An 11,268-nucleotide genomic window follows, 5' to 3' on the forward strand; every position below is an offset into this window, starting at 1 on the left:
ACCTCCCTCTCCTCTGTGCGTGCACTCAATGGCTCTTGCGCGCACTCCACGCTGCGCTAATTTGCTAGCATGTAGCTTGTCCCAGTATATATTCCTTAGGATCCAAAGGGGGGTGAAGTTAGAAGCGACCAAGCACTTCCACGTTGTCCCTATTTAAATACGGTTACGTGAGTAGTTACACGACCCAAGTTTGGTTACACAAAATGAAACATGCCAATTTTTCTAAGCAGATAACAAGGATAACTATATAATGTATGGCGGAATAACAACTGGAAGCACTTCGACGTCGGCGCAGTAATATCATCACTCCGCTCCCCCTCTTACTTCCGTCAATAGAACCTACGTGACCTGCACGCCGTCGCCTGCACTACCTGTAGTAGTTTGTGCACAGTTGAGGAAGCATCAGGTTGTAGTAAGATAGTTTGTGAACAATCAAACATCATGGTTATAACGTGCATCGTAGAGGGTTGTGAAAACAAGCAGAAGGTATATAGTCCCGTCATGTTTTGAGTGATGATATTACTGCGCCGACGTCAAAGTGCTTCCAGTTGTTATTCCGCCATACATTATATAGTTATCCTTGTTATGATCCTCTTTGGATCCTAAGGAATATACTGGGACAAGCTACATGCTAGCAAATTAGCGCTGCGCGGAGTGCGCGCAAGAGCCATTGAGTGCACGCACAGAGGAGAGGGAGGTATGTATCACCTCGTCTAAGATCAGGGCAGAACATAGTTCAGTATGGAAATGCGGTGGTGTTTTCCTTTAAAACGGACACATTCATTTAGGGACAGACGAGCTTCGAGCCGTGGCCTCTCAGCAACCATTTTCATGACCTAATTATGGTATTGATTAGCCTACATTATGCTCTAACAAGGCTTGCGGATGCTTTCTGTCTGATTACACTGTCCTTGTCTAACCTATATTGCCTGAGGTTTCTAAATCACCCAGCAGCTGTTTCATCACACCAAAGAGGAGCTCGGAGATCGACACCTTGAGTCAGGAAAACCACAAAGGGTTTATTTGCATCTAATACCTCTGAAAACTATTTTGGGTTGGGCGCTTTAATCTGCACTATTTATGCGTGTGTTATGCTCAGTTGAAGGGATGCCAAATGGCTGCAGAGTGGTGCAAATGTCACAATAAGATCCCCAAAACACTCCTAAAGACAGAACTAACTTAGGTAGGAATATTAAACATCACATTGATTAAATAAGGGTTTCTACATCTTGAAAACACAGCAGTTTTTACAGATTGAAAACACAAATTTGGGAATTAAATCTCCAAATTGAGTTATTCAAAATCCTTAAATAGCTAATAAATCCTTAAAAACTTCTCAGGTTTTGGAGTTCTGAAATAAATATGGCTTCAGTCTCTCTTGCCAAATGGGTGTGTCGTAAAAGGCTCAATGGAAAACCTCCTAATCTGATTACACAGATGTCCTCTTTTTGTGTTTGGGCTGGCAGCACTTGAGGAAACTTGAGGAATTAAGAAATCCACAATGAAGTCCGGATAAATGTCTTAGCCTTGAGAATATAGTTTGGATATGTGTAAATTACCCTGCAGTTTCTCCATTTTTATTCAGATACATGTTGTCAAGAATGTCTGGGAATTACCTCAAATATACTAAGAAGGATGTAAACCAGCCGTCATTGTCATTTGTTAAAACGTGTACAGTGGAGTAAAGTGCCTTTACCTCGACTCTCCGCCTCTTTAAGTCTGTCCTACATCTGACTCCTTTGGTCTTTCACCGTTTGCACAGCAGCCTGTACTCTGCCCCACATTTTATTTGGCGTTTCTCACCGCTCGCTCGCTCGCTCGCTCGCTGCGTGAAAGCCGCCGCCGCGCCGTGAAATGGACATGTAGTCGTCTTTACGCACAGCGACGTCTCCCAAAAAAATGGATTTAAAGTCCGAACTCCTCAAGTCCATCTGGTACGCGTTCACGTCTCTGGACGTGGAGAAGTGCGGGAAAGTGTCCAAGTCGCAGTTAAAGGTAAGCAGGATAATGCGGGTGGTCGTTTTAAGATCAAGGAAACTGAAAGCGAGGGGCGTCCGCTGAAATACTGTTTAATTGTGCTGCTTTTTCCTTTAAATTGTAAAGGTATGGTTGTAACACAGTAGTCTGCCGTATATGCTGTGAAATAGTGTTTTATAACATGTGAATCAACGCTGAAATCCGAGGAACGGTTATCACACGAGCTCACACACAATCCAACGATCTGAAAAAAGCTTTATTCTTTTTAAACAACAACCTGTTTGTGCTGATAGTGACGTGTGTTGGGTTGAAGCTCAAAGTCCAACCTCAGTCCTCCGCGGCCCACAAACGTTAATGGTAACATAATAGCAGCACTATCAGTGTTTCACATAAAAGCCCAGACAACAAGGAGAGCTCTTATTCAGCAGTTTCCCCCCTCAGTGAGTCCCATTTCTGTCTGTCATGTTGCTTCCCGTCCAGTTCATACATGCCTGACTGAGCTCCCAAAGGACATAAGAATCCAGGGAAATAGCAGAAAGCTGTCCTGACACGCTGTGTGTGTGTGTGTGTGTGTGTGTGTGTGTGTGTGTGTGTGTGTGTGTGTGTGTGTGTGTGTGTTCAGGTGCTGTCCCACAACTTGTACACAGTGCTCAACATCCCGCACGACCCGGTGGCTCTGGAGCAGCACTTCCAGGACGATGACGATGGGCCGGTGTCCAACCATGGCTACATGCCCTACCTCAACAGATATATACTGGATAAGGTACTGCGTCTGCATGTATCATCATCTCATTCTGCATGCTTTCTTGCAATTGTTTTATTATTATTATGGATTAGGAGAAAGAAATCATCATCGTCTGCTATTGAAACTGTTTCCACCGTGTGAGGTTTTAATCCGGTTTTATTGTTTTTTTGTCGACGACTCCCGTTCCTGTCCCCTCAGGTCAAAGTGGGGATGTTTGACAAGGAGAAGTTTGACGACCTGTGCTGGATGATGACCATGAAGAAGAACTTCAAGGGGTTACCACAGGGGGCGCTGCTATCGGAAAGAGACTGTTTCAAGCTCTTCTGTTTATTCAACCTCCTGTCCGAGGACCGCTACCCGCTGGTGATGATCCCAGAGGAGGTAAAAGATGGCGACGATGGTGTGAAACGGGGATTTGTGGGGCAGGACTCAACGTTGTGAGCGTTCTTGAGACTTAAGAGTGTAAATGCTAACATTTGACATCATATAGTAAAAGATAAGGTGTTGTGTTTTGTTGTAGAATATGCAAAAAGAATGCAACATAATCCTTTCTTAACATTTACAAGGCAAATAAAGACAAATAGAGTTAAAAACACACAGAGAAACAAGGCTTTCTCTGTGATCTCATCATTGCTAGAAAGACATAATTTATGCTCCTATAAACCAAAGTCCAAGGGTTTTTTTTTTCACAGCAGAAAATGGGAAGTGCAAGTAAGTAAGAAAGTTAATGAGTCTCTTCCTCCTGCCACTTCCTTCATAATGCTTTTGGTTTCCTGTCGACAGAGACGAAAATAAACTGCTTTTGTGTTATCATCGCAGTACTTTTCCTCTGTGAAGGAATACGTCACAGAAATACACAGATAAAAAAAATTATCTGCAAACACTTTCAGTATTTTAATGTTTTTCTTTTAGGTGGAGTATCTCCTCAAGAAAATCTCCACGGCGATGAGCCAGGAGTGGGATGAGAAGCCACTGGAGGACTTAATGTCCCAGGATGCCACGGTGTGGGAAGTGGATATGTCTGTATGGACCTTCCTGGAGCACATGGCTGCAGGCCGGCTGCTGAGGGTCACCAGCGCTGAGGCCTTCAGTCTGGCTTTGGATGAGGTCTTTCTGGAGATGTATCACAACGTCCTCAAGAGGGTAGAGATAATTCTCCGTCTCTTCCCGTTTCTGTTTGTCGACTTCTCGCTTTTCTTTTCTTTTTTTGTGTCTTTCGTTCTACCTAAATTCCGTCCCTTGCCTCCAGGGTTATATGTGGAAAAAGGGGCATCTCCGCAGGAACTGGACGGAGCGTTGGTTTGTGCTGAAGCCCTGCTCCATGGCTTACTACGTCAGCGAGAACTTAAAAGACAAGAAAGGGGAGATCCAGCTGGATAAGAGCTGCATCATCGAGGTGGGTGAGGAAATGCAAACACTGGCAGATCGCTTGGAATGTGGTCAGATAAAGTCTGAACGTCCTCTGGGTCTTGCTGTTTTTCAGCCTATTGCAGACAGGGAGGGGAAGCGCTGCATGTTCTGCGTGAAAACTCACAACAAAACGTTTGAGATGAGCGCGTCTGACCAGAGGCAGAAGGTGGAGTGGACTCAAGGTGCGTTGGCGTGTGTACGTGTCAGTCGGATATTCTCTGAAGTCAACTGGTTTCAGACGAGACCTTTTAAAGGAATGGTTTGATGCTTTGGGACGTCAGATGAGAAGATTGATTCCTCATTAGAGCAAAGTGAAAAAAGATATTTAAAAAGAACAACATTTGATGTTATATTTTATATTTACAGTTGAGTAATTAGTGCTGCACCTCGCACTGACAAAGCCAACTTATTGGCCATTTCCATTATTTTAAGGATTTCTGGTCCATATAAACTATGGAACCAAAAAGAAACACTTTAATCAAAAACCCCAAAAGTATCTCTGGTACCTACAGTTGGTTTTTGTGCCACCTCTCCAGCTATGCAGACAGCCCTCCGCCTCCAGAGCGAGGGCAAGTCCTCCCTCCACCACGAACTGAAGCTGAAGAGACAAGTCCAGAGGGAACACAGCCAGCGGGAACGCAGCCGGAGCGCCCGGAGCAGCTGCAGCAGCCGGAGCAGCCAATCGGACGACTCGAATATCCAGGAGCTGGAGAAGATGGAGAAAGACAAAGACAGACAGGATTCAGAAATAGAAAGTATCATACAGGTAAGAGCGGAAGGAAACGGGCGGATGGGCGATTCATCATAAGCTCAGGTTTTAACCTCCACCTGTCTCGCAGCATGCACGCGAATTAGAAACCAAACGAAGGGAGGCGGAGGAAAAAGAAAGGAGGAAACAGAGGGAGGTGCAGATCGAGCTGGAGAGACAGCTGAAAGAGGCCGAGACGGTACGAGAAGGTTTTCCAGATTACAACCTTTTATTTACAATTCCCTGAAATGAGTCCTGGAAACGGCACAAAACATTGGCATTATAAAAGTCAGACGTAACCTTCTGATTTTTAGTGGTGGAGAAGCAGTTATGATATTCCTGGAAAAGGGGATTCAGGAATAGGTCACCCAATTGGTGTGTATATATATGTGTGTGTGTCCTAGTTGAGAGACAGCATGCAGGCAGAGATGCAGGAGAAAGAAAAGCATGCTGAGCAACAGAAGAAGAGGATCCAGGAGTTGGAGCTGACGCAGCGGAAACAGGAGGCTGCTCTCAACATGGAGATCCAGGCCCGGCTGGAGGAGGAGAGAGCCAGACAGGAGCTGGAGAGGTGAGAAACAAACACACCCACTGTCTTCCCGTTATACTGGGAACCAGACACCGACACAAAATTGAAGAATTGAGAAAAGACCTTGATTTGGTTTCTGAGCTGTGTATCACTGCTGCTGCTTCTGCAACCGCTGACCGTAGTCACCGTGGTCACCGCGTATGTATTCGAGTGGGCCTCGTCTCTCCCTCTGTGAACAATAGGTTTGAAATCCTACACTAAACCAAACTTCCCTTCTCCAGGTTGCTGCAGGCGGAGGAAGAGAAGAAGAAGCAGTTCCAGCTCCTCCAGGAGCAGCAGAGGGCCTTGCAGTGCCTCAGCCCCATACTGGAGACCTCAGACGGCAGCCCAGACGAGGAGAACCCCTCGGCTCTTCACTCGGCCTCTCAGGAGCTCCAGGATCTGCGGGCTTCTCGCCAGAGGAGCCACCAACGCCTGGAGGTAAGGAGTAGACAGTGTGTGTTTGGATGTGCAGGATGTTTAACACTAGAAAAGACTTACTACTGCTACTTTCTTTTCATATTCCAGGAGGTACAAGAGAAGCTGAGATACGCCAGCCAACATGTACGACACTGGAACGTCCAGCTGACCCGCCTGATGACACCCATCGGTCCTGGAGGTGCAGTTTGCTCTTAATCTGTCTTTTTCAGCTAACAAACAAATTGGCACCTGAAACACAAGCTGCTTTTGCCATCTTGTCCCGAGCGTCAAATGCATCAGTGAACATCACAAAAGATCAAACTTTGTTGTTAATGATTTTTGTTTGTCTTGTAGAACGTTTGGAACATCGCCTATCATCAAAATACAATTGTCCCAAAAAGGAAGGAGCGCTGGCCAGTAACGAGTTCATCTCCAAATTCAAGATAAGAGCCGATCAGAACAGCCAGACGCCAGAAGACAACACGACACTGGAGGAGCAGATGGAGGCCGCCAACCTGTCAGATGGTTCAGACGAATCGCAGAGAAAACCCAACGGACAAATGTGAAGCACAAATGTTCAAATACTAGTTCAGGGATTCAAGAAATTCTGTTTGAAGACAGAGTAGAAAGTGGACGGGGAAAAGTTATTTACAATACATAAGTGAATCTATGGAACAAAAAGAAAAAAGCTTTGTATTATATTTATATTTTGAAATGAACACTAAGATGGAAGAGCGATGATGGCAAAGCACATGCAGGATTTAATGCAAACCTGTTTAACTAAGATCAACTGAGATTCACAGTTTTGTACAATAAAATGTGTTGGTGAATAATAAAACATAATTTTGTTGTATTTCTCAATTCCCCGGACAACCTACAATTTTTTTTAACATTAATTGTCTAATATTGTAACCGGGATAAATCCACTCACAGGAAGTTATGTAGATAAGTAATACATTTTTGTAAACTTTTTTTTTTAATGCATATGAATGCATAGTGCACAAGATTGTGGGGATTACTTTGTTGGTTGTCTATATGTTGTATTTTTACCTATTGTTTCAAGAATATGTTTCTGATATAGTGTGCAGTGGACTCGATCACACAGACCGATTCACAGACTAATATAATCGGCTGATTGGTGTATAAATGTTAGTTCTAAAGATTTTGTTCAGGAAAAAGTAAAATACTCGTTCTGGTTACTAAGATATCTTAATTATCATATCCTTATAAATAACATGTATGTATTTATATATAAATATAATTTACTCTAAAATATTTTCTCATCCTTAAAAAATATTGGTATTTATTGTATTCATTCATTTTATAAAGGTATTAATTAAGGCAGATGTTATGTGATAACTTTATTGGTACTCTATCAATAAAGTTATGATGGCATATTGTGACCTGAGGGTGGCGCTGCAGCAGGAAAGAAGCAAAACGTGAACCGGAAGGAAAATAAAAGTGACCCCGCGGTGACTTTAAGAATTAACATGGCGGCTCCCTGGACTGTCACGCTGACCGTTAGCGACGAGTTTTAGTTTTGAGTTCATTAGTTCCAGTCTTTTCCGGGCAGATTATGTGTCTTTCTTAACCCGTGCAGACGCCGTTAGGTGACGCCATGTTGAATATCAGGTCTCTGTTCTTTCTACGGAGGAGGCTGTCCACCGGCCAGTCTGGCTCCCCGGATGGAGCTAACCGGCCCCCGCCAGAACCCCCGGCTCCTCTCCTGGACGGCGAGCCGTCCGCGGTGGAGCGGAGAGCGAGGAAAGACCCCCGCGGCTGCTCCGTGCTCCTCTTCCCCGGCCAAGGCAGCCAGTTTGTGGGCATGGGTAGAGGACTTTTGAAGTACCCGAACGTTAAAGAAATGTTCGCGGTCGCCCAGAAGATCCTGGGCTACGACCTGCTGTCTCTCTGCCTGGAGGGACCCGAGGAGGATCTGGCGAAGACGGTTCACTGTCAGCCGGCGGTGTTCGTCACTTCGCTGGCGGCGGTGGAGAGGCTCAACCGCGAAAACCCGAAGGTAGCTGCACGGTTAGTCCAAATATAGGCTAATTATAGTATCACAAGTAAAGGTACTCATTATACAGAATGGCCCATTTCAGTCATATTATATCAATTGATTGTAATTATAGATGCATTTAATGTTTAAGCTGTCTAATTTATATTATTTAACATACATATAGATTATACTAACAATCTAACAGCTCTAAGGCAGCTTGTAATTAAAGTTATCAAATATATGTATTGCCTTAAAAGGTATTATTATATAAGTGTTGTGGAGTAGTATAAAACGGAAATACTCAAGTAAATTACAAGTACTGTAAAAATGTACTTGAGAACAGTACGTGAGGAAATGTACTTCTGCAGCAATTTTGTCAATAGATTATTTTAAAGTAATTTATGAAGGAAAACAGAAAAAAAACTCCAGCTTCTCATATATGAGGGTTTACTGTTTTCTCTCTCCCCTTTAAAAAAAATTGTAATTTTACATTTTTTTTGTAATTATACCTTTTTTTTTTAGTTGTCTCAATATTGTCAAGTTTGTCTGACATTAAGATTTTTAATTAAAACACAACCAATGTATTGATGAAATATTTATTACTAACTATAACTTGAAGGCTAGTCCCCTTTTAATAATAATAATAATAAATGTTTTTCCTTACACATATTCCCATTCTACTACTAACTATAGTTGTCAGATGTATGTTGTAAATTGAAAGAATCAAAGTACAGTATTTGCCTCTATAACATAGTGAAGATTAGGATTATGCTTAATATGCTGTGATTTTTATACATACATCATATTTAGTTCACACTTCTGCCCACAGGCCATTGAGACGTGTGTTGCTGCTGCAGGTTTCAGCGTCGGAGAATTTGCTGCCCTGGTTTTTTCTGGTGCCATGGACTTTGCAGAAGGTAGATGCGTTTCTAAGCCTGTACACGACAAAGATGTTGCTCTGGTCAAAAAAGAATATGAAGTCTATCGCCCACTCTGTCTCTTCTAGCTCTGTATGCGGTGAAAGTTCGTGCAGAGGCCATGCAGAAAGCATCAGAGCTGGTTCCCAGTGGGATGCTGTCAGTCATTGGTAGACCCCAGGCCCAGTACAAACTTGCCTGTATGCAGGCTAAAGAGCACTGCACGAGCCTGGGGATTGAGGAGCCGGTCTGCTCTGTGGCCAACTATCTGTTCCCTGATGGCAGGGTCATCGCAGGGCACCAGCAGGTATGTGGCATTACGGCAACCTTGACAGATGTGATCCGAAAATACAGCTATGAACATTTACCACAACTGATCACTGGAAAAATCCTTCATTTCCTCATCACTTTATGTAAATTACATAAACTGTGTTGTTGTTTTTACAGGCTCTGGATTTCCTGCAGCAAAACTCACGACGTCTCCAGTTCGTAAGAACCAAACCTCTCCCCGTCAGCGGGGCTTTTCACACTGAGCTGATGGAGTCGGCCACTGAACCCTTCAGAGATGTCCTCAGACAGGTGGAGGTCAGTCGACCTTTTACTCTTTTTTTTTAAGTTGGTTGCAGCCCTAAACAAACGCTGCCCCTTTAATATTCATTGAAAGTGTATAACCTCTCCAAAAGTCTCTTTGTTCAGCCCTCGACTGATCGACTACTCATCTAACAGCTGGAGTTCTCTTCCGTTCAGGTCCGTCGTCCCGAGATCAACGTGTACTCCAACGTGGACGGCAAGCGCTACATGAACGAGAACCACGTGCGGCGGCAGCTGGTGAGGCAGCTGGTGTCGCCGGTGAAGTGGGAGCAAACGCTGCACGAGATCTACGAGAGGTCGCAGGGGATGAAGTTCCCTCACACCTACGAGGTCGGCCCGGGAAGGCAGCTCGGCGCCACCCTTCAGAAGTGTAACAGGAAAGCCTTCAAAACGTACGCACATGTGGAGGTCGCCGCGTATGAGGAGTAACTCTGCAGCGAAGTCAGAAAATGCTCAATGCTCGTTTGAGTTTGGACACGACCAGCGAGACCTGTCAAACCTGCAAGCTCCTGTGGTTGCTTCTAATGGTCCCATGTGTGTGTTGTTGTTATTATTATTATATAATTAAATATTTTTTTAATCAACAAGACGACACAATATCATCATTTTAGAAGTTTATTTGCATAACATGAAAAAGCATGTTCAAATCTGAAACAGAAAGTCCAGCTCCCTTCATTTTATATTAAGCCAGGCTATATATTTGTAAAAACGTTGGCCTCTTAAACCAGTAAGAAACTAGTCTGGATTCAAAAGACTGCAGACCAGCAACAGTCCAGTCATGGCAACTATTTAATACAACCGGGAACCAACGTGTCACTGCTACAATACGCTGGCCAACTCCCAGGGCAACACTGTAAAACCGACTTAAACAATTTCCACATGCCCTGACAAATTTGTCAATATTTATTTTATTTTTTAACTCCTGTTTCCGGTCATATAGTGCCAAATTCAATACATTATTCAAATAGTATAAAAAGAGAACTCAAAGTAAACAGCAGAAACAAACAATAAGCGATCATTTAAATTAATTTGCAAACTTCTTTTGGCCGAATATATAATTGCCTAAAAGACCTGCCCACGGCCCGTTTTAGGCTTTCCATTCCACCCATAGTGCACCGAAAATGGTGACCGCAGCCACCAGCGCCACGGTCACCAGTGCTCCTCTGGTCCAGCCAGTGCAGGTTACTGGTTTCAAATTGGACACCTGAAAGGAAGAGAAAGTCAAATATATTCTTATGATAATTCAGCAACAATTCTTGGAATTCTATTTGTCTCAAATCTGAGTATGATGAGATTATGAGGTCAGAGGAAGACGGAGAGGAGGATTGTTACCCAGGATGCCCAGGCGTCAGATCCAGGCGCAGCGTTGGCGATCCAGGCCTTCACCGCAGCAGACAGACCCTGGAAGCCCCATAACTGACTGTGGATATCTCTGGAAGAGATCAACACCAGGATGCACTGTCTTAACAGCCAGTCACCAAATATATATATATATATATATTATAGGTTTTTTCTCATTTTATACCGATATATGGTCCTGGTCAGTGCCTGAGCGGGCCTCAGCATGTGAAGAGGGGTGGGTAGCCAGTGGGGTTGTCTGCTGGCCCACTCTCGGTCCAGCTGGTCTCCAATTACAGCCAACTGGCGCCCAAAGGTCTGTGCAGCTCTGTCATTTATCCTGAAAGAGTAACGCACACTGCTCTTCTCACTTCTCTCTCGATGTTGTGCTGTTAGAAGCTCAATGAAATGTACATTTTTGTGGGGGTTTTTTCATATTGATTAGATGTAAAAACATAATCCTACACCAAAGTGATTCTCAAAACATAACGTTTATTATCGGTACAACCAGTCTCTGTTTTCACTGTGGGGACGGGCCTTGCACTGTACCTGAGG

General features: G+C 43.9%; 3 protein-coding genes across 3 annotated transcripts in view; 2 read left to right on the top strand and 1 right to left on the bottom strand.

The window, feature by feature from the left end:
* Window positions 1-1,477: 1,477 nt before the first annotated feature.
* On the top strand, window positions 1,478-6,738 carry def6c (DEF6 guanine nucleotide exchange factor c). Its single transcript, XM_084039265.1, has 12 exons — window positions 1,478-1,995; window positions 2,600-2,740; window positions 2,921-3,103; window positions 3,635-3,865; window positions 3,972-4,118; window positions 4,206-4,314; window positions 4,669-4,898; window positions 4,972-5,079; window positions 5,285-5,451; window positions 5,691-5,889; window positions 5,977-6,067; window positions 6,223-6,738. The coding sequence occupies exons 1-12, from the start codon at window positions 1,900-1,902 to the stop codon at window positions 6,432-6,434; spliced, it is 1,914 nt and encodes a 637-aa protein (XP_083895391.1). The 5' UTR covers window positions 1,478-1,899; the 3' UTR covers window positions 6,435-6,738.
* Window positions 6,739-7,350: 612 nt separating this feature from the next.
* Window positions 7,351-9,918, top strand: mcat (malonyl CoA:ACP acyltransferase (mitochondrial)). The gene is made up of 5 exons (XM_084038678.1): window positions 7,351-7,888; window positions 8,697-8,784; window positions 8,874-9,091; window positions 9,232-9,369; window positions 9,532-9,918. Exons 1-5 carry the CDS (start codon window positions 7,487-7,489, stop codon window positions 9,802-9,804), a joined length of 1,119 nt encoding a protein of 372 aa, XP_083894804.1. The 5' UTR covers window positions 7,351-7,486; the 3' UTR covers window positions 9,805-9,918.
* An 84-nt stretch (window positions 9,919-10,002) lies between these two features.
* bik (BCL2 interacting killer) overlaps window positions 10,003-11,268 on the bottom strand; it is a 2,505-nt gene continuing 1,239 nt past the window's right edge. The window contains exons 3-6 of the mRNA XM_084038679.1: window positions 11,263-11,268; window positions 10,901-11,053; window positions 10,708-10,807; window positions 10,003-10,579 (exon numbers count right to left, since the gene is read on the bottom strand). The exon at window positions 11,263-11,268 is cut by the window's right edge and continues 97 nt beyond it. Of these exons, the coding sequence (XP_083894805.1) occupies window positions 10,463-10,579; window positions 10,708-10,807; window positions 10,901-11,053; window positions 11,263-11,268 (376 nt within the window). The 3' untranslated portion in view covers window positions 10,003-10,462. The remainder of the gene's footprint in view (window positions 10,580-10,707; window positions 10,808-10,900; window positions 11,054-11,262) is intronic.

Source organism: Eutrigla gurnardus (genome assembly GCF_963514095.1).
Source record: "Eutrigla gurnardus genome assembly, chromosome: 21".
NCBI classification, from domain to species: domain Eukaryota; kingdom Metazoa; phylum Chordata; class Actinopteri; order Perciformes; family Triglidae; genus Eutrigla; species Eutrigla gurnardus.